This window comes from Paroedura picta, chromosome 7 (genome assembly GCF_049243985.1).
Source record: "Paroedura picta isolate Pp20150507F chromosome 7, Ppicta_v3.0, whole genome shotgun sequence".
Lineage (NCBI taxonomy): Eukaryota > Metazoa > Chordata > Lepidosauria > Squamata > Gekkonidae > Paroedura > Paroedura picta.
Genome location: NC_135375.1, coordinates 96,653,315 through 96,679,362, shown reverse-complemented (window position 1 = coordinate 96,679,362; position 26,048 = coordinate 96,653,315). Strand labels below are relative to the sequence as shown.

General features: G+C 44.7%; 2 protein-coding genes across 6 annotated transcripts in view; one reads left to right on the top strand and one right to left on the bottom strand.

Annotated features, from left to right (window-relative positions):
* Positions 1 to 5,390: 5,390 nt before the first annotated feature.
* On the top strand, positions 5,391 to 15,033 carry TRMT10B (tRNA methyltransferase 10B). Of its 2 annotated transcripts, XM_077345530.1 has the most exons (9): positions 5,397 to 5,705; positions 6,642 to 6,840; positions 7,470 to 7,578; positions 9,155 to 9,279; positions 10,191 to 10,343; positions 11,467 to 11,545; positions 12,236 to 12,303; positions 13,344 to 13,467; positions 14,448 to 14,951. In XM_077345530.1, exons 2-9 carry the CDS (start codon positions 6,661 to 6,663, stop codon positions 14,552 to 14,554), a joined length of 945 nt encoding a protein of 314 aa, XP_077201645.1. In that variant the 5' UTR covers positions 5,397 to 5,705; positions 6,642 to 6,660; the 3' UTR covers positions 14,555 to 14,951. The 2 variants fall into 2 exon arrangements, with proteins under 2 accessions (XP_077201647.1, XP_077201645.1); XM_077345532.1 differs by lacking the exon at positions 11,467 to 11,545 and having other exon boundaries at positions 5,391 to 5,705; positions 13,346 to 13,467; positions 14,448 to 15,033.
* Positions 15,034 to 16,425: 1,392 nt separating this feature from the next.
* Positions 16,426 to 26,048, bottom strand: part of FRMPD1 (FERM and PDZ domain containing 1) — a 92,721-nt gene continuing 83,098 nt past the window's right edge. For all 4 annotated transcript variants that reach the window (XM_077345526.1, XM_077345527.1, XM_077345528.1 and 1 more), the window contains 4 exons: positions 25,659 to 25,841; positions 23,401 to 23,548; positions 22,065 to 22,868; positions 16,426 to 20,932 (listed from right to left, as the gene is read on the bottom strand). In XM_077345526.1, the coding sequence (XP_077201641.1) occupies positions 18,552 to 20,932; positions 22,065 to 22,868; positions 23,401 to 23,548; positions 25,659 to 25,841 (3,516 nt within the window). In that variant the 3' untranslated portion in view covers positions 16,426 to 18,551. The remainder of the gene's footprint in view (positions 20,933 to 22,064; positions 22,869 to 23,400; positions 23,549 to 25,658; positions 25,842 to 26,048) is intronic.

Here is a 26,048-nt window from a genome sequence, read left to right as displayed (position 1 = left end):
CTGTGGAAAAAGGTTTTGTCTACAAAATATGTGATTCCAGCATTCAAGCAATTGTAAGTTTGTTAAAAATTTGTGAAACAAAAGAGACTTTGCGATTTTAAAGGAAAGGCCAGGCTGCTTTATGTTAAGTGTGTTACAGAAACACAAGAGAACTTTGTGTGGAAACCAAAAGAAATCAAAACCTAAAAAAACTGAAACGAGATTTATAACAAGCACTAACCCGAGGCCCGCCAGATTTTCTTTTTGTTTGTCTATGAACACCAAAGCAAAGCTTCAGGACTCTGGACTCAGCTATGAAAAGGTAAGGTGCAACCTATTGCTTGCATTTCCAAGCAGATGGACGCACTAGACATGCTCTTCCTCCTGGTGCAAAAGGTCAGGCTGGTGTGATGGGATTGCCTGGACCTAGAAGAGCTGGTGGCTTGCCTGGACCAGCTGGCAAACGTGGTGTTCCCAGAAGCTGTGGTTTCCCTGGCTCAGATGTCGTTGCTGGCCCCAAGGATCCCCCTGGTGAATGTGGATCTCTTGGCCCTGCTGGATCCAAAGGATCTCCCAGTGAAGCTGGTTGCCCAAGTAAACCTGGGCAGAGTCTGCACTTTCTTTTTTTATTCCATTGTTGAATCCTGTTGAATTCAGATCGCTTTGAACTCGAGTCTTCCTCTTCCCCCCCTCCCCATTGAAACAGGAAAGTCTTCTGCACGTGGTTAGGGAGGCTCAGAAGAGGGGTGGCAAATGGAGACTCTTTCTTTGTTTTCTTGAAGGGGGGGAGAGGATCCAAGAAGTCAGAGGAGGGAGGAAAAAAATCTTTTCTTTTCTTGAAGGGGGGGGGGGACCAAAGAAGGCACACAAAAAATCCAAGGCCGACAGAAGTTGAGAGAACTTAGGGGCTTCTCCTTTATGGCAGGCTTGTCACATGACCACCTGTAGCCAATCACGGGTCCTCTACCACGGAGGGGAGCCCAGATTCAAAACAATGCGATTTTCTGAATATATTCAGGATTAAAAGCAGTCTGAGAAATGGCACAATAAAGGTAGGGTGACTCCGGATCAATCCTTCTTGCTGCAGAAGGAAAATTAAAATTGCCCAAAATCCAAACGGAAATCGCATTCTGTGTAGAGGGCAGGGACTGAATCGATCTGGGGTTGGAATAAAAGCCCTGTGCAGTTTACACCCAGGTTTCCCTGGAGCCAAAGATCTGACTGGTAATCCTGGCAGCCCTGGTCCTGATGGTAAGACTGGACCTGCTGGTCAAGATAAACCCCATGGCTAGAGGATGGCCTCAAGATTTAAGGGCCATTTCAGTTACCTTGATGGAGGAGGCTCAGAAGTATATTGGAACAGCCCCTCCATGTCTACTGTCCATATGGCAGTGATTAATCAATCTGAGACTCTTGGAGTATGAAAGTATCTTGCTGTAACAACTGGCTAAACCCAGCCACACTGTTTTCCTTGGAGACAGAACTGACCCCTGATTAAGATGGTATAGGATTGATGTGAACACCAAGGTCAGGCTGAATCTACAGAAATGGAGAGTGGATCACAGGCTATGATTTTGTCACAAGCAATGACATTCTGGAAGTCAGCCCTCTCCCACCTGCATGATCAGCTGAGACTGCAGAGGTTTAGGCTTTCATATAAGCCTTACACCTGAGAAAAAGGTAAGAAGAAAAATATTTATATAGACTCAAAGTATAGACATGGGTTAATAAGTTCAAATGAAAACTTATAGCAAAAGGGGTCCCTCACATCAAATGAGTCTGAATTAATGTATCAAGATTTTGTTAAAAGTTATTCCAGGCTATGGAACACCTTGAAGAAGTGGCCGTGATCTGAGTAAGGGCCAACACCAGGCACCAGACTTAAAAAGGCCAAAGAAACCAGAATGCAAGGCAACAAAATGATTGTTAAGTGCCTTAAATTAAGCATAAAGTGTACCTCACTAAATATAAAGAAAGATTAATAAAACAGGAGGAGAGAGAAATTGGATGATGTTTGGATCTAGACACTGGCTGGTAAAAATTATTCCTATAAGGTACGTGTTTGTTTTGTTTTATTCTGCTCTGAGTTCTTCTAGTCTATACATGAAAGGAAACAGTAATTCAGGATTAGTTAGATATATTGGAAGAGAGGTGAGATAATAGATAAATAGTGTAGAAATGTTTTAGGTGTTAATAAATCAGCTGAAAGACTAACTCTGTTAAAAATGTAAACGTTAATAATTTCTTGACTTGTTTTGCAATAGCTTCATTTCCCAGAAAGCAGAGTGGGCCAAACTATTCCTCCTCAGTCATCTCTTGTGAGGGGATGTTTGGAATGAAGCTAAATGTTTGGATTAAAGTTAAATGTGGCAAAAACATCTTAACAAGGGAGTTGGACTGGATGACCCAGGAGGTCCCTTCCAATTTTGTGATTTTATTATTTTATTGTTCTGTGATTTTATGAGTTTATGTTAATAAATCAAAGAGAAAATGAGTAACATGTCCCTTAGAAAAACTGATAAGAGCTTTCCATAGCTCTTGTCAGCTTTAGTGTGGGAGTGTGAAAAATAATTAGAAATTACTAGGGGGCTTGTTAAAGATTCTTTAAAGTCCTAGGACACAGTTAATTACAAATTGGCTTTTGCCCTATGACTTTCCAGTTTATTTCTTAACCAGGTAACGTATGGATGAAGTCCTGAGAAACCAAATAATTAAAACTGATGATGATAAAGTGGAAAAGTCCTTTCTAAATATTATTGACTGGTGATAATAAGTGTCAATGTAAATTCCAAGGACCATGGGTCCATTTTACCAGATGTGAGCTGCTGCAATATCTTTTGAGTCTGAAGAACAAGTTGCTGCCTAATAAAAACTTTAACACATGTGCTAGTGCAAATTTGGGATGGCAGGAATTATAAACAACTGAAACTGCCCATCTCCAGAACTATCTTTCAGTCGAGTAACTCAGAACTCATGAGGAGTCATCATGGGGATGATCCTATTTGGGACCCAGGGACTCATTAAGTTATCTTTGCAGGAGCTTTTGAAAATTGTTGATTTATTATTTCTTTATGGGCTACAATTGATTTAGGAGGGTACCTTCTGTTCTTTCTATTTTGGGAAAATCTAGAAAGACTACAAGAGAGACCCAGCTATTTACGCTTATTGGGGAAGGGTTGTTTTTCTTTATTTAAACACTAACCTACACCAGAAGTGGAAGGTAAGATTTTATTTTTGCAGGAACATACACAATGAAACAAATGAATTAGAAATTTGTTTTGCCCTGGGTGGTACCTTTTGGGATATTTGATATTACAAGCGAATCAACCAGATCCTACAAACCTTTTTGTATAAAACACTATCAGTGCGCCTCCCCCTTTAGTCAATAATAGAACACTGTATTCTAGATACCAGGGCAATTTCCAGATTTTCTGTTATAACCCAGACATCAAGCCCCAAAGGTATTGGCTTGAGATACGCAAAACTCTTCAGTGTGGAACACTGATTAATAAAACTGTAATCAAAGACCAGGATGCCCCTGCTTCTATCACATTCAATGCCTACATGGCTATAAATTTGAATGGAGGTGGATGGACATGTGGAAAAAAAATACGCATATAAAGGCAATTATTTTATATCCTCTTGGGATACATCTCTCTGGTGGGAAAATACTGCATTTAAAGGCCTAAAAAGAGTAATCCAAAATCTAAGAAAGACAAAACTCAGTTCATGGGCCACTTAAACTGCAACGGTTTTAAGCCTAATAACACAAAAGCAAACTAAGTTTAAAAAGTGTAATTTATCAAAATCGCTTAGCTTTGCTTGCTGCAAATAATGTGTGTGGTGTGTGTGGAATAATCTCCAGACAAACAAGAGGCCAAAATATTAGCTCTGTAGGAGTACAAAGCACTCTCTAACACAGATTCAACTGAAGGAGAAACCATGACAGAAGAAAATTGTCAATGTGTTCCACAAAAAAAGTTAAAAAAATTAAAAGGGGGAATTGATATGGATTATATAGATTTGTGGAACATAATTGAGTCATACTCAATACTTTAGCTACAGTCTGTCCTTGGTTCATTCATAGGTCAGACAGAGTGCATTTTAAGCTGCTGTGACACCAAGTGTATAAAGTTATTTCTTTATCTCTGAAGGTAACCTTGAATTTCTCAAAAGTGGAATGTAGCAGCTATAATTGCTACAAAACAGGAGATTTATAGCACTTGAATGTAGTATCTCTCTCTATTTAAAAAAAGTATATGAAATAAGATATATTCATTGGTGATAGGTTAGACTGGGAGCCCTCCGTATAACCTAACTGGTTAGAGGGACAGAAATGATATCCATACCTCATGACGACGTATCAGGATACCTCATATCGGGATACCTCTTGATGACGTATCAAGGTCTTAAAAATGAGCTGCACTGATGCAGACTTCAGAGACTGCACCAGTTGGCTTTATCTCCATGTTTGCAAACATGTCTTCTAAATAAATCCTCTTGCTGCTTAGCTATCTTTGTTGTGGTCTTGTAAATTTTACACTGCATGGTCCATAACATAAACTAAGCTTGTTGTTTCAGTTATTTCCTTGCATCTGTTAAATATCTTTTACTCTAATGCATGCTAATTTGCCGCTCACGTTCTACCTATGTATGGACTGACCACTTCTGTTTCAAGGTATCTGAAGAAGTGTCCATGCATACGATGGACATTGACCATTTATGCACTGGAGGTTTCATGCCGTTCTGCAGGCTGGAGTTTTAGTCATGGCAGGTTGCCCCACCTTTTCCTGCACCCACACTGGGGAACATTTGGCCTAGTGCACCTCATCCATCCCCGATTTGTGCTCCTGCATGAGAGCTGGGGCAGTGAAGTTCCCAGTGCATAAACGGTTATTGGGATGCCAGACCTGGGGATCCCCTGGCTTTGCAACTTATCTCCAGGGGACATAGATCAGTTCCCCTGGAGAAAATGGCTGCTTTAGAAGGTGCTAACATTATACTCCACTGAGGTCTCTCCCTGCCCAAAACCCCACCCACTTCTGGCTCTACCCCCAAAGTCTCCAGGTATTTCCCAACCCAGAGCCGGCAACCCTACACAAAAACTTTAATAAAGCCTTGTTGGCCTTAAAGGTGTCACTGGCCTCAAACTTTGTTCTGCTGCTTCAGATCAACATGGCTACCCACCTGAATCTATGTATACTCAAAAGTCCCGTTGAATTCATTCCGACATAATGCCTGAATCCTTAGGGGTCTGGTTTATAGTTTTGTTTGGGGGGATGGGATGCCAGGAGGAGAAGTCTGGAAAATATTTCAGAATATGAGACGAAAATGAAAACAATGGAACTTTCTACCAAGTTAGGTACCATGGCAACCCTTCCTTCCATCTCCCAAACGGGACCTGCGCCCAAGGATATCTGGGCTCGGTACCACCTTGTTACACGATCCTGCCCCTTTCTTAATAATCCCATCTCGTAACACTTCCTCAGTCTGCTCTACGCACTTCTGAAACAGGAGTGGTTGTCGGATTTGATAAACTACACTTCCCAGAATGCAGCGGGCTCCTTTGCGGAGGTGACAGTCGGGGAAGTTCCGCTGGGAGGACCTTTAGTTTCAGAAGCGGCGTGCGAATGCTACAGCTCCGCTTCTGAATTCCGGTTCAGTCCCTGCTAGTGGAAGAGCTGATTGCAGCAGATCATCCTGGTTTGATTCACCTTTCAGGAGGCGTAAGTTGCAAATGCTGATCTTTTGGCGTCATTGGCGCCGCGGACGTTGAATGCACGTGGGTTGAAGCCGCAAACTGGACGGAAGCCGGTTTTAATATGTTTTAGGGACCTGCTATGGGAGTACAGCTCTGATCTGGATAGCACAGGCTCGCCTGATCTTGGCGGAGCTCATAAGCGAAGCACGGTTGGCTCTTCCATAAAGATCCATAAGCTGATTTGCTGTGGAGTCCTCTCTTTTGTTTTCTTGAAGTGCATTTCATACATATATGTCAATCACTTTAATTTGCATGCATTGTGTGCCACACAAGAATGCCACTGTAATTCACATGTTTTGTGTGCCACCCAAGAATGCCACTGGGACTTTCTATGACCTGAGAGAATTCTCAGTGGGAAGGATTCCTGGGGCCCAGCCTGTTTGTGTGGTTCGCTCCATCTCTCTCCAGGAGCCCCTCTCTACAGAACAGCTCCATCTATTACAATTGCAGCACTGTTGGGAGCCATCCTCAAATTCAGTGCTATAAGTAATTGTGAGGTTTCTCGTGCCTTACGCTGAGTCAGACCTAAGGTCAGTGTTGCTTACCCTCACTGGCAGCAGGTCTTTGAGGGTTCAGGTAGAGCTCTTTCATGTCACCCACTACACCTGATCTTTCTAACTGGAGATTCAGTCTGGGGCCTTCTTTAGACAAAGCAGAAAGTCTACTCCTGAGCTCCAGCCCCAGCCTGTGCAGTGAGCAAGCAAGAAGGCTAATATGCTGGGATACTTCAGCCAGTCAGAAAAGACCCTCGTGAAATAGAAGGACCTCTTATCTGGCTTGGCAGAAGGCATTTTCTTCCAGCTGGGAGCAAATGTTACCAGGAGGGGCAATTTGACCCTGTCAGGTTAACATTCTTTTTTATTCTATGTTCATTTTTACCCTCCCCTCCTCCCCAAATCAGCCTACAGGGGCACGGAGCCATGATGAGCTACCCTGAATGTGAGACAGAGGACAGAGACCTGTGTGGTCGTGAGCCAAACGATGGAGCTGCTTGCCAGGAAAACGGAGAAAACCTCTGGGATGCTTTTGGGCTCCTGCAGATTGACGTGGGCTGTGAAAGCATCAGGGGCCAGGTCCCGGGAAATGAGGCTGGGTGTTCGGTATGTACTACATGAGAAAGATGGCCTACGTTTGAAAATGAGTGGATGGTGCTGGGTAGCCGTAACAAGCTGCACGGACAGATGTGGTCATTGCCAAGTGGATACAAATTTTTAATTGGCTGGTCAGCAGTTACATTTTGAACTGGGGTCATCATTATATATTTCATACATGCCTTGTTTATTTCCCCAGTGGGGACCCAAAATGACTTTGAACATTCTCCCCTCCCCTCCTTCTGTTTATCGTCACAGCAACCCTATGAGGTAGGTTAGGTTGAACATGTGTGACTAGTCCAAGGTCGCCCAGTGAGCTTAGATGGCAGAATAGGGATTTGAACCTGGGTCTCCCAAATCCCTGGTCCAGTGCTCTAACCACTACACCACACTGGTAGTGGATACAAATCCCCCTGTAAGTATGCCTTTCTTCTTTTGTAAAGATAATGGATTTTTGCTTTGATTTGATAGATAGGCAATGAGAGCAAATAGCCAGCATGAACGTTAAGGTGTCTGTTGTGTGTGGATAGACAGGTGAAACATTTGGAGATGTCATTTAAAAAAGAGATGCTTTATTTCCAATCTTGACGAGACACTCCATATGAATTCATTTAGAATTTTCTTTTGTTTTTGTTAAGAGAAATGTTTTAAGGAAGCAGAGAAACTGGGAGAAGATAATTTCAGCAAAGAAGAAGAAACGGAAATGCGAGAGAGAGCGGCGCAGAGCTAAGCTTGCTGAAGAAAGAGGTACAATGTAAAATCCATTTGGAAGATCCATTATCAGATATCTCTGGCATTTCCCCCCACTTTAAATGGCACCCAGGGGGATCCAGTTCAGCTTGGGATAACAGTGGAGGGGGTGATGGGGTGAGGGAAACCTCTGCCTTTCCTGCACCAGAGCTGGAACACGCCTGTGGAATATACAGGCAACATTTGAAGTCATTTCTGCTTAGGGTCCTGGTGTTATAAGGATTAAGCACCCCTGCTGTGGTCCCAAGCTGTAGAATTCTAAACAAAAAGTAGTCAAGTGCTTCCAGACACAGAATTCCTAAAGTCAGAAATGTTTTAGGGTGCATGCTGTGATCACACAAGGTAATACTGAAGTCCAGCAGACCTGGTCAGTGCTGTGAGTCATTTGAGGATCCCTTAGAAGATTACTCATAAGCTTTGGCAGGCATGCCAAAGTCAAATGGTTCCCTGAGTCTAGAAATCCGAAAGCCACAGGTGATCTAGAGTCCCAACCTACTTTTCTCAAAAATTAGTTTCTTATAAGCTTTGCTGTATATCAATAGCTTATGCGATCAAGAATTGAGTTTTTAACAGACCAAGTCCTTAAGACCAACAAAGTATAGTCCCTCTCTCTCTCTGAAGAAGTGTGTGTGCACACTTAAAGGTGCCACTGAAATCAGAGTTTTGAACAGTCATACATAACACCATAACACTTTTTTTTAAGTGTTTGGCCCTGTGGTTATCTGAACATTAAAAAAATCCAGACAAACCTTTTGCACACAGGAATGGGGGACCTGTGAGGAACTGCTGGAGGGAGGATCTGAATTCCCCGTTCTCTCTTACTTGTCTTCTCCCACCTCCCCTTAGTGTGCCTGCAATGCCTTTCCATCTCTCCCATCCACTTGCATTTGTCTCGCCCCGCCCCTCTGGCAGCCTTGCCCTCCTCATTTCCCGATCTACTCATCTTTTTCTATCCCTTCTCCCCTCTTCAGCTTTTCTTTGTTGGATCCAGTTTTCCTTTGTTGCCATCCCTATCTCTTATGCTGTATCTTTTATTTTTGGGGCTGTCTCTCTCCTCTTCTCCACATTGATGCTAATGGAGGCCCAGAATCCTCAATAATAATATTGGTCAGTGGTAACCTAGTGGTAACCTAGCAACTGCCAAAATGGCCACCACAACATAATTTCATGACATTCTTTTCTCAAAGAAGCAGACACTGTGTTTATTATTTCAGGAGTTTTTTAAATTCTGTTTTTTTTCTTTTTACATTTCATTTTTTAAAAATTAAACCTTTCCCAGGCTTGTGGAAAATACATCCTAACTGTACCTGTCCCCATTTTTTTGATGTTTTGATCCACAATATAAATCTATAGTGTAAAATTAGACACAATGATAATCATTGGTGGTCAAACAAAGTCAAAGGGGAAGCTTTAACCAATGTATACTTCCAAACAGGTTATGTGGATGCGCATTTTGACAGGCAGCCATAATCTCATAGAGGGTTCAACTTAGATGCTTAAAATGCCAAATTTTGTTGGTTAGAAATGCTTTCCCTCCTCTCTTCCATAATTCCCATTTCCTTCTGTGTTTCAGATCAAGCCCCCCAACTCAGTAAGAGAGATTTAAAAGGGATCACAAAACTGCGCCTCCTGGGAGCTAAGGAAACAGGCCCCTGGCTGTGTGTGGACCTGAGCATGACCACTCACATGACTAAAAAGGTAGAAAAAGCAAAGAAAAGTGAATCTTGACATGGCTAAGTTTATAAGCATTGGAAATATTTTTTTGGGGGGGGGATTGGAAAGATTTGGGAGGAGTATTCAGACATTTTTTTTGCTCCTCCACAAGTGTGGGATTAGGGGCTGCTGATCATTAAGTGTGCCAGTCAATGTCTTATTTTGGAATTTTTTTGTTTATGACTGGGGTGTCTCCATGTGGTCTCTTTCCAGCTTCACACGCTTAACCTAGCTGAGTCCAGGTTGTCAACATTGCATAGACCAGTGGTGTCTGAACTGTGGCTCTCCAGATGTTCATGAACTACAATTTCCATGAGTCTTGCCAGTGTCATTCTGGCAGGGGCTCATGGGAATTGTAGTCCATGGACATCTGGAGAGCCACAGCTTGGCCACCCCTGGAGCCCTTCTCCACTTATTTATTTATGCACACATACAGCTTTTTAGGAAATGCGAAAGACTCAAAAAGTCACAGTTGCACTGGAAAGACCCAAGGAGCAGATTCTCATGTGCAACTGGGGAAGCAACAGAGATTTCCTGGTTGCATACTAGACCATTGCAGCTGTGGGAAAGTTGAGGAGGAAGGTTGTAGTGAGGAGGTAAATTTGTTTCGCTGCCTCTGTTTTACTGCTTACCTCCCTCATGCTGCTTCTTTACTTATTTGTTCTAAGCTAGTTACTAAATTATAGAAAGAGCTGGGGGGAGGGTACCTAGTTAAGTCTGGAGTATTTTGCCCAAATCCTCCACATCCCTCACACTGCAGGGTCCAGGCAGAGGCAGTGCCAGCCAGGAATGTAACAAAAACTTTAGATGTTTGAAAGGTACCTGAGCTGGAAAAAAGAGCGTAAGGCCAGTATTTGAGAACATTCCAATTTATTGTCTGTTGTTTTTTTCGGAAGGAAATCAGCCGCCTTGCTGCTCAGATACGAAGGCTGTATGGGTCTAACAAGAAATCCCAGAAGCCCTTTTGGCTATACCTCACTGGGTTTGTGCCAAACAGCCCAATTGCTGAAGAGTGCCTAAGGATGAATGATGGATTCAGCAATTACATTGTAAGTCCTTTTAAAAAAATGAATGTTTGAAATGAAAACGATGAAAAATGAAAACTAACCCAAAGGGTCTCCTTATATTGCCTCCAAGGGTCGGTGTTCAGAGGGCTATTCCCAGCCCAGTGGCATAGGTCGCTAGGCTGTTTCAGGTGCTGGGGAAGTGGGGAGGGCCTACAGAGTATGATGTCACATCTGGTGGGAGTGTCTGAGTGATGTCACTTCTGGTGACAAATAGCATCCGGGGGTGTGACAGGGAGGTGTGGCCTGCTGACATCACTTCTGGGGTTTCTCAAAGCCTGAAGAATGTTTCAGGGGTTTCTCAATGGTAAAAAGGTTGAGAAAGGCTGCCGCAGGGTTTTCAAGATAAGAGATGCTCAGAGATTATTTTGTCATTGCTGACCTCTGTATAGCAACCCCAGATTTCTTTGGTGGTCTCCTGTCCAAATACTAACCAGGGTCAACCCCTGCTTAGCTTCCAAGATCTGATGAGATTGGGCTAGCCTGGGCCATCCAGGCCAAGGATTATAATATTAGCTGTTTCATTTTCAGTAACTTTCCTCACAATTGCTGGTGTTAAACTTCTGCTGCTGCCATGCACATCAATATTGTTTATAGTGCTGTCAGCTGTGACCTCAAGATTTCTTTCCTTGTCTGTTCTCACCCAGTCAGGCCCTATTAATGTGTATGTAAAGCTAAGATCTGTTGCTTCAGTATGTATCCTTTTAAGTTTTCCCAAAGGTGGAGTCATGACAGGCAAAGGTGGAATGAATTATGACTTCACTGAAGAGGAAGAGGTGGATGAAGGGGGAATTTTGTGATAATTAATCCTTGAAGGGCCCATATTGCTTGGAGTTGCCAGCCTTTGAGCACAGAATAAACCCTTGTTTTCTTCTTTGGATAGTTATTTTCCAGCATGATTAAAAAAACATTTAAATGACTCTTCTCTTGAGTTTGATTCGTATCGGAAATCTCTTTTCACCTCCCGCAAAAACTGCGCTTGGGGAAAAATGGTGAGGAAGAAGTCATGGTTACAGTGCATTAAAATGCACATTAAAAGTCCTGGCCAAATGCCTGCCTCCCAAGGTCTTTTAAAAATCTCATGCATGACTGTTACAAAATTTTTCAGATTGATGTCACACCAGAAAGTTACCTTGACCTATTTCCATTAGAAACAATTGTATACCTCACTCCAGATGCTGAGAAAGGTACGTTGTGCCTCTGAGGTTAAAGACTCTTGTTACATTTAGTGAATGATTAGTTTAGTTGTGAGTGTCCTGCATAGTGCAGGGGGTTGCACTAGATGACCCAGGAGGTACCTTCCAACTCTACGATTCTATGATGGGCAATTCCAGTGGTTTTCCCCATGGACTCCAATGGGTTGTTGCTCATGGGCTGGGTGAGGAGCACTCTGATGTCATCAGGATGTGAGAAAGGTAGGGGTTAGGAGTGTTGGCTTAGCATCTGGGAGACCTGAGTTCAAATCCTCACTCCTGCCATGGGAACTCACTGGGTGACTTTGAGCCAGGTTAATACTCCCTCAGCTTAACCTAACTCACATGGTGAGGGTGAAGGGGAGGAGAGAATGGAATAAGCAGCTTTGGATCTCCAGTGGGCAGAAAGGCGAGGTAGAAATGAAATAAATAATAAACATGCCCTTATACAGATTTATAGTTAAATAAAAGCAAACCTGGAATGTAAAGTAAATGGATATCATTTCTGCAACAAAGCACACAGCCATGTACCCACAGGTCCAGAGCACATGATGCCATATATGCACTAAGAGTATACCAGCATCACATTTGAAATGAAACATTTTTGTATTCCCGTATTTTAATTACCATTCTGGTGTGATTGGATCGTTGGCTGACATATGCTCATGTCCTTTTCTTTACCAGCTCTGGAGGAAGTCGAGCCACACAAAGTGTATGTCCTCGGTGGGCTGGTTGATGAAAGCATTCAAAAGGTGAGCTGTACCTATTGTTATCTATCTACTGTATGATGAGCTCCACTACACAATGAGCCAAGGAAGAATTTTATTTTAAGGTTAATTCCTGATGCATCCACGATGTCTGAGCAAGATAAATTGATATTTTTATTGTCTGATACTGATCCATATATTTCCAACCAATTAGTTCTTTATGCCCTTGCAGCCAGGAATATTAGAGTCATAATGACCATGGAAAAATGATATTTAAGACTTTTAAGCCCTAAGTATTGTACCTAAATTGCTAATGGAATTTTATCCGTTATCTTTTTAGCTGAAATATATTAAATATACATACATAATTCAGCTAAAACGATAATGACAGATAAAATTCCATTAGCAATATAGGTACAATATTTAGGACTTAAAAGTCTTAAATATGATTTAAGGCTTCCTCGGGAGGTGGTGGGTTCTCCATCTTTGGAAATTTTTAAACCGCTTGGATAGCCATCTGATAGAGAGGCTGATTCTGTGAAAGCTCAAGGGAGTGGCAGGTGACAGTGGCTGAGCGATAGGGTTGCGAGTGTCCTGCATAGTGCAGGGGGTTGGACTAGACCAGGGGTAGTCAAACTGCGGCCCTCCAGATGTCCATGGACTACAATTCCCAGGAGCCCCTGCCAGCAAATGCTGGCAGGGACTCCTGGGAATTGTAGTCCATGGACATCTGGAGGGCCGCAGTTTGACTACCCCTGGACTAGACGATCCAGGAGGTCCCTTCCAACTATGATTCTGTGATTCTATATTCTGTTCTCTTGTGTGTTTGGTCACTCCATTTGGGACTTGTTCAGACTCTGTGTCTTTTGCTGCTGCCTGAAGCCAGATTCTGCCTGGGAAGGGGGGTGGAATTAGTGAACAGGGAGCAGCAAGAGGACCAAAAAGGAGTGCTCTGCATGAGTGACTGTAGTAGCTATCAGAGTAGCTACAATCCGTTGGACACTGTGGCACACGTCACGACTCACAAAACAGGCCCCAAGAGATTGGTTTGTATGGTTATTTATTGCATGTATTTTTATTTGTAGAGACTGACCTTCCAGAACGCCCAGGAGCAGCATCTACAAATGGCACGGCTACCGATCCAAGAGTACATGGTAAAGAAAGTCAATGCCAAAAACTATCACTCGACAACTTTGGCAATTAATCAAGGTGAGGCTCTTATGCTATTTCCTGGATGCTCAGTGGAGTAGATTATGTTGGCTGAAGACTGCCAGGACAGCTTGGTAGTGTAGCCTGCTGCCGGTTTCACATGGAGGTGTTTCAAAGGTGGTGTGGTGGTTAAGAGCGGCAGCTTCTAATCTGGCACAACGGGTTCGACTCCCCGTTACGCCACATGCAGCCAGCTGGGGGACCTTGGGCTCATCACAGCCCTGTTAGTGCTGTTGTGACTGAGCAGTCTTGTCAGAAGCTCTCTCAGGCTCACCTACCTCACAGGGTGTCTGTTGTGGGCAGAGGAAGGGAAGGCAATTGTAAGCTGCTTTGAGACTCCTTTGGGCAGGAAAAAGTGGGGTATAAAACCATTTCTCTGGCTTGTACATTTTTATCGCACCCTTCCTTTAAGGTGCTCAAGGCAGCATGTGCTGTTGCCCCTTCCCCATTTTGTCCTCACAACAATTTTATGAGTTGAGAAAGAGAGAGAAATCGAGTGCCTGTTCTAGGGACATCCAGCGAGCTTTAAGGTGAAGTGTGGATTCGAACTCGGGTCTCCCAGATTCTAATTCAACATTCTTACCAAGCAGTTCTCAAAGTGGGTTCTGTAGACACCATGGTGTCTGCCAACTGATCTCCTGTCCTGCAGGGTTTCTGACAGGCCACTGGACAGCTTGACTTACTGTGCAAATTAAAATAATGTTTCTGTGGCAGCTGCTACTACTTGTGAAACTCTGCTGTGGGAAAGGCTACAGTATAACAGGGCTCTGAATGGGATTTGTCTGCCTTATGGGCCCTTCATTTTAAGACAAAAGATATTAGCTAACTATGTTCAGGCACCTCCCTTGCTCTCTGCAAGGTGTTTCTGTTGGAAACTGGGGTAACATCAATACACTGAAGTTCATCTTCCATATTTTGTACCTGCGGAAGAGTTCCAAAGGATCATTGTAGTTCATGATTTAAATGTTTATCTTCCATAGTGTTTGATGCCTTATCAACATACCATGAGACCAAGAGCTGGGCAGAGGCCCTTAAAGCCGCCGTTTCTCCAGGGAAAGGATACGTCCTTCGGGACGCAGCCCGGTGACAAAAGGAATTTGCAGGAGAAATTGTGGGACTCTGATTGCCAGCAGTGTAGAAGACTCATCTCCCCTCCCGTTTCTCAGAAGCTATGCGGACCAATCGATTGGTCTGTTTGGTTGAATCTTAGAAGGGATTAAAATCTTCTATTGAAGGGATTAAAATCTTCTATTGATTTCTTTAACGTCAACATTAATTGTAGGCCTCCAAGGACAGGATGTTCTTCTCTCCCCCTCCCTTTCAGCGTACAGAACCTTCACTGTGAGAATGTTTCAACTGGAAAGCAATTCAAACATCTGTCTAAGAAAACTTGAATGCTGTATTAGACTAACATGTCAGCTATTAGCCTCCCCTAGGTGGGTTTCAAGCTAGGCCTCGACGATCCTGTTTTATTTAGCATAAAGATGTATTTTGTACTGTTCTACTTTGGTTATTTAAAAAAAACGATGGTATAGCCAGATCTCAGAAGCTAACCAGGTTTAGGATGGGGGACAGCCTAGGAAGACTCTGTGAAGGAAGGCAAACCACCCCTGCTTCTCTTTTGCCCTGAAAGCCCTTTGCTGAGGCCTTACACCAGGGGTAGTCAAACTGCGGCCCTCCAGATATCCATGGACTACAATTCCCATGAGCCCCTGCCAGCGTTCGCTGGCAGGGGCTCATGGGAATGGTAGTCCATGGACATCTGGAGGGCCGCAGTTTGACTACCCCTGCCTTACATCTTATATATATAAAGAACATAGAAAAAATGAACCAGTGCTTGTAGAGAAAGAATCTCAAATATATTTGAAACTGCAACGCATTTCGCATCAAGCTTCTTCAGGGGGATATAGCTTCAGATTCTTGGTTGAATGTGACTTTCCCAGCTGAATGACTGTTTAATATTTGCAGTAGGGAAATTAACATTCTACTAAAAGCCCCGATTTCTCTCCCCCCCCCTATTTTCTTTGTTGACCTTGATATGGCCCTTTTCTTCTTTCAGTAGCCTTATATATACAGCAAGCTGCACGGTAAAATACACATTGAAATAGTCAAACTTTTGATGCAGTGAGTGTTGACTTGAGAAATCTTATACTGGAATAGGTTTTGTTATGTTTTTAAAGTACCACTAGACTCCAGTTATCTTTTGTTGCTACAGGCGAACACTGGCAGAAGGAATAACCAAAACAAAACAAAAACAGGAAGTCTTACCTCATGTAGCATGTTCAACACCCACCCATTCAAAACATCTTAACTGCCAAAAAATCCACTAACCCCCTACAAATCTGGGCCAATTCGGTTCATATCGCAGCCATCACCAACCTAGAGATCCTAAACCAAATTGTCATAACAAAGAAAGACTCTTAACCCGATAACAAAACCTACCTCGATTGATCGAGACAGAGACCCAAACAGGAGAAGAACAAATCAAGAAAAGGAAACAGGGGAAAGTACAAAGACAAAAGAAAATAAGAAACCTAGTAACGAGGAGAGAGAAAAAAACAGACTGAAAGAGAAAGACCAAGAAATCCAACACCAGTCTGTCAACACCGCAGCCTCCCTGGCCTTGCATATAGGAGGGAACCTGAATAAATATGTAGGTAGTGGGTTCTGCATTCTACTGGAGATTTTCTGCTCTGTTCAGCAACTCTTCCAGGGCTGTTAAGAAACCCAGGATTTCAACCTGTTCCGGAACAGGTTAAGACATGCATGATAAAATGGATGCAGAATGTTGACATCAATTTTACAATGGAAGACTGGGAATGTATATTGGTTAAGATTCCCAAACTAACAAACAGTCAAATCTTAAGAGAAAACTGGTATAAGATGTTTTATAGATGGTACATTACATCTAAAGCAATTGCTAAAATAGCTAAAATACCAAATAACGTTTGTTGGAAATGTAATGAAAAAGTGGCTCCTTTTTTCACATGTAGTGGAGATGTGGGAAAGTAAGAAAATTTTGGGTAAAAGTTCATGGTGTATTAGAAGAAATGTTTAATATTAACTTTCCCTTGAGACCTGAACATATGTTAAGCATATGTCCAGATACATTAAAGGTAAAGGTAAAGGTATCCCCTGTGCAAGCACCGAGTCATGTCTGACCCTTGGGGTGACGCCCTCCAGCGTTTTCATGGCAGACTCAGTACAGGGTGGTTTGCCAGTGCCTTCCTCAGTCATTACCGTTTACCCCCCAGCAAACTGGGTACTCATTTTACCGACCTCGGGAGGATGGAAGGCCGAGTTGACCTTGAGCCGGCTGCTGGGATTGAACTCCCAGCCTCATGGGCAGACAGCTTCAGACAGCATTTCTGCTGCCTTACCACTCTGCGCCACATGAGGCTCATCTCAACAGACAAAGAGGCACATAAAAGACTTCCCAGTGCTCAAGGGTTTTCCAAGAACACTGGGCCTCCCTTTATAACAGGACAGTAAATTTAGCATCCATTCTCAACCCCCCTTTTTTGCATCATGGCCCTTTTAGGAACTTTTCTGAGGTTCCAGGTGCCCTGGCTGCTTACACACTGCGCCAAGCTGAAAAAGGCCTAAATCAACAGTGAACTAATGGTAATCGATGTATCTTGTCTTATACATGAGACAGATTTCTAGAAATTCAACCAAGAGAAGCATGTGCATCCATTGCTTCCTTGAATGCATTAATTCCAGCGGATGCAAAGATTTCTGTTTATTTGACGATGGTCAAACTTTCTAGCAATTAATAATGTCACATATGACAAAAGGGATATTTCATTGATTCAATCACCAGAGTCCCCTGTAAACACTTTGCCCCTCCACCTTCTCACACTTTTCAGTCTGTGGTCCCCTTCAAATGTGCCAGGGCCCCCCAGGGGACCATATGGCCCCTGTTAAGAATGGCTGATCCAGAGGGTTAGGTATGGAAACTAAGATGACAAAGAGATCCTGTGCGGGGTGGGGGGTAAAGTAACTGTTTTATTGTGGCACAGATTTTAGTAGGCAACCGCTTGTTCCATGAGATGCAGGAAGTGAACTGAGAAAATGCTAGGAATACATACATGTGAGGTCCGCTAGAAGGTAAGCCAGCAGGATACACTGGGGGCTCTGGCCTTAAAGCTAATTACAGAGAAGCAATCTGTAAAGGCAAGCAGTCTGATGTTGCTTTTCAGGGAATGGCCATTAATGCGCTGGGCTTATTTTGCTCGGAGAGTGCTTTGTTGCCAATGGAATACATTTTCAAGGGAAGCACCTAAGCCTGAAGAGGCAGTGAAACTTCCTGAGCTCCCACTGTGGCCATCCGGCAGCTGACTAAGAGCTGGGAAGTGCTCTCCACCCCATACTTCAAGCCGCACGTGTTGCACGACCAACACTTTGCACGTGACGCAGCCGTGGGCATCGACAGGACACCAGCAGGGGCGGATGGACTGTGCTGAAAAGGTGCATTCATCCCACAACATTACAGCCATCTCGTTTCAATAACAATCTGCCCTTTGGTATTCTTTGGAAAGACACCGGTCTGCCTCACCAAAGCATCGGAAGCCAGGTTCTCCCAAATAGAGATTGCTGACTTTCAGCCTTGGTTATTACTTGCGCAAATTGGCACACCAGTGGAAACCTTTCTGACCCGCCAATCCAGGCGACATATTTTAGCTCAGCAAGCTAGCCCCTGGAGCATTTATCGATAATGTTGACATGATACCGAAAGACCACACATGTACAACTGCAATGGTTTGGAAGGGACCCTGAGACTCACGAAAGACATTCATCACTTGTGGGAGCTTTACCCTGTGGCACAGAAAAACAACCAGTTGAGCATCCACCCAAAACAGGAGGAAGGAGTGATCCATGCTGACCTCCATGTAAGCTCTGAGCATGAACATCCCTCAAAGAATGGGGCCAGAAAGTTGAATCATCGTCTTTAGTTTTTACAGATTAGCTTATTTCTTTTTATTGGGCTAACTGTTTCAACAACAGACACTTGGCTGAGTTCTTATCCACAAAGCAATGGGGTAGGTGCAGGGAGGAGAGTCCCCGGAGGAAGAGCCTCCATCTCACAGAGAAGGCGGGGCCTTGAACTGCTGCACGAGGCAGAACAAGGCGGCCGTGAGGGCGGTGTACTGGCACACAAGCAGTTTTATGCTCAAGCTAGGACAGCCCTTCTCACCGGCCTGCTGGGCCGCCTGAACAAACTGGTGGTAACTGCACACAACATCCTTCAAGTTGGCCGCGAGATCTTTGTGCCTCCCGCTACAAAGGCCACAGTTTGTGAAATGGAAGCACGCCTCAGTCAGCTGAAGAAGGTGCCGGAAGGTCTCCTGAATGGCGCCCTGTATCTCAGTGGACAGCCCGCATATTTTGATGACTTTCTGGCAGCTGGACATCAGCCTCTGAGACTCCATGCACAAGGTGTTCTTGCTTGCCGAGAAATAGGCCGAGCACTTCTCCCGAGGGTGCTTGGCTCGGTTCCCCCAGAAGAGCTTCAAGGTTTCCTGAAGCTCCATCACGTGGTCTAACAAATGGCAGAAGTCGAGCGGGGAGGCGTGGAGCCGGTCTTTGACGTGGCCCAGGGCTTCGATGTGGGAGTCCAGAAGCCAAACGCGGCTGTGATAGTCTTTGGGCTCGGCATCCGCGCTGTTGCGCTCCCGACCAGACCTCACAGAGGCAAAGTCTAAACACAGGGGGCTTCTTGCCGGCGGGGTCGTTAATGGCTCCTCGGAAGCACCTTGAAGAGCTGGGTTGGTGTCCTCAAATGCCGACTCGTTGCCTAGCCCGTGGAAACAGCTGGCATAAGAAAACTGGCAACTACATTTGTCTGCTTGAGGTGTGGGCGAAACGGTTTCCTTGGCATTCAAAGCCGGAGAGTCTTTGTGGCTGCAGATCACAGGGCCCGCAGCACCTTCTGTCGGGCTACAGGGCAGAAATGATGGCCCTGAAACACCGCTTTCCCCGCTAGGCCCTGCAGGCTCACACAAAATGCCAAATGGCAAGTAGCCCAGCCCGTTCGAATGGTCGTATTTTCTCTGTTCCACATTATCCTCGGTGGGAACAGCCAATGGACTGGGCTGTTTGTTTTTATACTCTGTGGCACTATTTGTGATGGGCTCCCCATCTGATTTCTGGTCATTGTCCAATTCCGCAAACAGAGACCTGTCATGAGACATAGTTACGGCTGATATGTGGCATACGGGTGGACCCCAGCAATCTGAGAGCACAGGATCCTCTTCGAACGAGGCCTGACTAACATATGGGAAACGTGGGCCGACAATGCTTTCGTATTTATCGTCATTCTGTTGATGCGGTTCTGTGTTATCGACCATCGAGTTAAAAGAAAGCCAGGAGAGAGGAGTAACTATCTCTGAAGTCCCTTCACCGTCAGAAAGTAGCTCGGTCACACTTGGGAAACTCGCTTGCTTTGGATCTCCAGATTTTTGAAAGGAATCTTTGCTGAAGTTGTTACTTGTATTCTCTAGCCTTTCAGATGCCTGGCTGGGTTCACTCCAGGCAGAGTTATCGTGGACTCTCTCACAGGGGTCCAGAACAAGTTGTTCATGATTTTCCACCTGGTCCGTAGAAGGAATATCAGGATCCAAAGCTGGCTCACAAATTAACTGTTTGTTCTGATGGCTGTCCACAGACCAAGGGGGTTTGGTGGTTGTATGTATTATTTCCTCAATCAATAAATAGCTAACCCCGGAGTCGAGTGGTGTTTCTGATGTCCACTCCAGTTTTTCCTCTGGCTCATGCTCTGTGGTCGCCACACAACGCTCCTGAAAGCGACAAGATGTTTCTGGGGGATCTTCTTCCTTCTCAGGGCAAATCTCTTCCAGCTGAAAGGATAATTCTGATGAAGGGATGTTCTGATCAAGTGTAGAGGAAGAGACAATAAGACTCTCGTCCTCCCCCTTATTGGAGAAGGAGCTAGTTGGGAAATCTGAAATCTGTTCACTTTCCTGAGCACCCAGCAAACGAACAGCAGAGATCGAAGAAACAACGGAATCGGTTACTGATTTCGTTTCCAACGTCTCCGGTTCCATCTCCATTAAGGTAGAAGAATTCGTGGCCTCTCTGTAAGAGTCCAGTTGGACTAGTTGTTCGGCATTGAGAGGATCCAGGTCTCTCTCCGTGTCCTCGATGGAAAGTCCAGCTGGTGAACATGAGGCACCAGAAAGTTCCACTTCTCCACCACAGCAATTAAACTCAATGTTTTCCTGAGCGCGAAGTGGATCAAAAGGGAAACTGACTTGCGAGGTATAATTCGTCTGTAAGAAAGACCGTCTTTTCTTCAGACTGTTGCTACGTGTCGGCTCCTTTTCTGCCCTGTGCGGGACCCTCGTGCTGTGTCTTGACAGAATGTTTTCAACCAAGCTGCAATAGGATGGCGCCTTTGAGATGCCAACATCTTGTGAATTCTGTAGCCATGGGCTTCCAGAGCCTGAAAAGAGAGAGGTGGCCATTAATGCAGAGAAATGACTTCTATATTATGTTATGATAAATGAGCACTTGCCTTGAATAAGACGTAAAAATGCTTTTAAAAGCACAATGATAGAATTGTTAATTCTAAAATACTAAATCAAGAGGCTTTTGCAAGCAACGGTTTAAAGTTTTGTTTTGATTAATTTTTTTCATAGATTCCCTCCTGACCATCCATCAAGGTTTCCCCTACTTTCTTGCTGGACATCTCTTTCATGACGTGTGCATGACAATCTGTGCATACCCCATGGAGGCTTCGGTTGATTACCAGGGCAGCAGCTTCCCAAGGAAGACGCAACTCACTTTTGGCATAAAAATGGCCACAGCCATTTATTGAATGCCTCCCTAAGGTGGGGGTTGGCTTGGCATGAGCAGGGGCCTGACCCCTCAGCCATCTGGCTGCTTAGCCCGAGGGTACATAGATGTCCGTGGCCTGCCTCATCACGTCCGGGAGAGCAGGCCCTCGTCATCCGTCTCTTCACCGGGAAGCGACCACACCCGGGCCCACCAGGCATCCACCTCACTTTGGGGCCCCTTGGTCACTTGGCTATGAGCCCCTGGCCTCCCAGCCGGGTAAGCCACACTTGCATCCCTGTCGGTCTCATTATGGAGACCCCCCACACCCCCAGGGCTTCCAGTGCACAAATTGGCGCCATTTCAACAGGCCCCTGTCATGCCTAAATTGCGGCTGTGACAAGAAACTACACAACCCACACAACCCATGCATGACCCCCAGGGCAGGAGGGAGGGAAACTGCTCTGGCTGAAGGCCCGGGCAAAAGGACGCGGCGGGCCGCGTAGTGCCTAGACAAACGCACCAGGGCCCTGCCCCCAGCGCATGATGTTGGGCTACGTGCCCATGCTCGTCTACGCCGTCCTTGGCCCGCCCCCCGCTGCATCAACGGCGGGCGTGTTGAGTCACGGTCGCTAACTGTCAGAGTGATACAGTGAGATCCTAACACTGAAAATAGAATACCACGCAAATACTCAGAATTATTCACATATTTGCTATACAGAGCCCCTTGTTAGTCCAAGCAGCCTTTCTGATAACCACTTTTATGGTACCTTCCACCCCAGGATCTCTGTCCAGCTCACCTGTTCGTGCCTCTGTTGGTGTCACCCGTTCCTTTGTGTCATAGAATTCATCCTCTGAACTGTTATCTCCAAAGCCAGAGGGAGGAGCCAAGGTGAAGCCACGTGACTCCGGCCTGCCCACTCCTTCATCCGCCCTGGGGTCAGCTGACAGGTCTTGCAAAGAGCCACCCTCTGTGCCATCTTCATGGGTGTTCTTCTCCCCACTGCTGGTGGGGGAGATGTTAGCACAGATATTGTAGTACTCCATGGCATCATTCTCGGCCAGCTTGGACTCCAGAACGGCAGCGTTTATTTCACTTTCCCTTCTGAATTCCACGGCCGACTGTGCAAGCGCAGAAGTGGATAAGGGGGGCAGCGGAAGGAAAGGAAAGAAATCCTCGGGGGTGGATCTGTTTTCATAATCCACTCCTGAGAAGACCTTGTCACTGTTGGTGAGGTCCTGCAGAGTGGGTGTACCAAAACTGAAAAATTCCGCACGGCTTGAAGAGCACGCTTCTAAATCATCCTCTTCCAGAGCATCTAGAGAGTCAGTCGAGCCGCTGGTCTTGAACCCCCGGCTCTCCGTATTGGCTGAGTCAGAGGCCTCTGATAAGCTGTCGTTCGTGTTGTCGTATCCATTGCAGAAGGTCACCTCTTGGTCTTGCAGGCCAGGCCTCTCCTGCCCCGGCTCCTCTTGCTCTCCTTCTTCCTCTTGCAGGGGGCTGATGCAGCTGTGTTTGGGGGAATGCATCTCAGGAAACCGGTCCAAGGAGGAATCCAGCTCGGAAGATTCCTCGGAGTCGCTGCACGTTCGGGATTCGTACCCTGCAAATCAATAGGGGAGAGAATGTTATGAAACTGGCCGTGTTTGGAATCTGGCCTAGGGCCTAAATGGAGATCTAGAAACAATCAATAGACAATTCAGTCTTGAAAGATTCAAAGAAGGCGACCTCTGACGGTTGATCTTGAATGCTATTGGATACCTATACAAGTACTGCCCTGCCCACGGGATTATGAGCCCACGTTAGGTTGCCAACTCCAGGTTTGGAACCACCTAGAGATTTGAGAGTGGGGCCTGGGACAGTGGACTTGGAGGAGAGGAAAAGAAGAGCAAGGTGCTGGCTGGGGCTCATGGTCATTGTAGTCCATGGAAATCTGGAGAGCCACAGTTCGGCCACCCCTAGCACAGACCAACAGAGAGGAAGACTAAAGGGATTATCAGTAACTCACTGATAAGAAAAAACAACGCTGGGCATACCATGACTGAAAGCCATGACAGAACCAGCAATGCAGCCACTTATTTACCCCATTTGTGACATTTTCCCATCTTCCATTGCTCACAAAAGCATCTTTTTACCTTCCTCTGTGGAGTAGCGATGTGTTTGGGGCCTTCCATCCCCCCAAACAAATATGGAACGGGTTGGATCCACCAGCAGCTTGTAGTAGCCAGCAAGGAGACAAGCCAGGTCTTTGGCACTGTTAGATTCCAGCATCAGAGTCAGCAGCTTTAAGAGGAGACAATTAAAAAAGCTACAGCATCTGCATAAACAGGGACCCACACTAGGGAGTGACAGATTCTCTATTTGTCCTTTTTTATACATACGGGTGTAAAACCTACTACTATTACTACTAATAATTTTTTTATTCCTATCCCGCCCTTCCCTAGTCAGTTTAGGGTGGATAACAACAGACTTTTAAAACATACAAATCAATAAAAACATCAAAAACAATGACCCGCTTCCTCCTAATAATGAATCACACCTTTTTGAGGTTTGCCAGAGCTTCGAGGGGCCATATTTTATCTGTATATGTACTGGCACCATCTATGTATATAAATGCATATTTTAATGCAGGGATCCCCAGTGTGGTGCTAGTAAAGCTTCTGATTGGCCAACTGACTGTGCAGTTTAAAACAATGTTTCAATAATGGCATTTGTTGATTTTATTCTCCTCTTTCCCCCTGCGTTTGTGAGATTACCCCTCTTCTTCCCCACACTTGGGTTTCCTCTGTGTCCCTGGCTCTGCCTCCTGCAGCAACCATTTTGTCCCTGGCACTACTTCCTGTGGCAGCCATTTTGTGGTCGTGTCCACCACACTGCGTCAGGATTCAAAGGCCGATGACAGGATGAAGAATGTTTGGATCCCCTGTTCTAATGCTTCAAAACTGGTCTGAGGAAGACATGCCAATAAATGGGTATTGTGGTTATGAAAAAGAAAGGACGAATGTCAAGAAAACAAATAGGTCCTGACCTTCAGGAAACATTCCCAGCTGAAAACATATAACTAGGACTTATGGTGGTCTGTATCCAGTCACACAGGACCAAACCCTTACTTCAGTCTTTGGGAAAGGTGATTTCAGAATCATGGAAATTGTAAGCAAGATGCAAGCCATGGAGCTGTTGTCATGATAGTAAAAGAAGTCCATACCATTATCACAAAACAAAGAACAAGAAAAACTGGGACAAATGCTGCCACAATGTCTTCAATAATCTTTTTCTTTATTTTCTTCCTTTCCAGAATAATGACTTGTCAAAACACCCCCCGGTTCTATTGGTACTTCCAATATTTCCTCAGTGACACGTCTCCTGTCGAAGTAACACACTTTTTAGTGTTTCTTATAAATGCTTCAAAAAAGCGTGGGAGACTTTAAGATAAGTCGCCTCTCCGGAAATAAAGAAAATAAATACAAAGGTTATTGAAGACACCGTGGCAGCATTTGTCCCAGTTCTTTTTGTTCTCTGTAATTTTCGACTGGACGGTCATCTTTGGTGTATCTAACACAGCAGAACTAATTACTGTGAGGATAGAGCTTTGGATTAGGTTCAGCCTCTGATTCATTCATTTGTTCAGTGACTGAATCAGAGCTTGAAAAAGAAAATCCAGAGCCGAGAGTCTGAAACAGGTTTGAAAGTCACAGGTCGCTGGTAGGCTTTTGATTTCTCTCATGCAAGATGTGATCATACCTAATGTGCATTAACATGTAAGTGAATAAAATAAATTAGTATCGAGGTTATAGTATCTGGCAGATGCGTGGACTTCATAAGCTCATAAAGAAGTATCTAAGACCTCTTGCCATAGGCAAGGGGATTCTATATTCATATAGACCAGGGATTCCCAAACAGAGAACCCTGGGGTTATGCAAGAGCTCCCCAGGGGAAATTCGGCCTTTCCGAGAAGTTCAGACATCACTAGATGTCACTGCAGCCCACTTTCCCTGTTGCTCTACAGGCCTAGTCTCTTTTCCCAGATTGGAAATGGTAAATGATCGATTGAATGACTGGCTGGCTCCCATATCTTACTTCCGTGTTCATTTCTCTGAAGGGGCATATCACCAATTCTGGGGTTCCTCCCTGGTCAAAAGGATGGAAAAGGCTACAGACAATGACCTGGTTTTGCAGGGTAATAAGGTGAATACTTTCTGAAACCTGATCATGTAACCTGATTCTCCACTTGAGGCCGAATGCAATGGCTGGGTTGGAGTCCACTGGGTCTCACCTGGTTTAATCACTTGTCTCTATATAGTCATTATTACCAAAATCGAGTTCTGTGGATTATGGAAGACTATATAATGAAAATATCACCCTCACCCATGCCTAGATTGAAAGCCATAATTACCTTTATATCTTGGAGGTAGATTTTAACCATGCTCACTTTGTCTGATTCTTTGAGAAGCTCCACTCGGCTGATGTTTGCGAACTCTGCCAGCATGGTTACGATGTTCAGTTTGTTATTCACAACCTGGCTGATTCCATATTTGGCTCCCACCAACAGGGCAATGCACGATTCTCTGTCCTGTAGCTGAATTTGGAAACAGTCCCTCACACCAAGCACAGATGTGCACATGCAAAGAATTCATCACAGATCCAATGCCATAAGCTGCAACTTCCATATAATCTCCATATAATCTCACATTCAACATTTTTCAGTGGAAGGTGAAAACACATTCAGCTGTGACCCAAGCTGTCGAAATGTGTGAATGAGACATTGTTAAAAAGGATGGAGGCT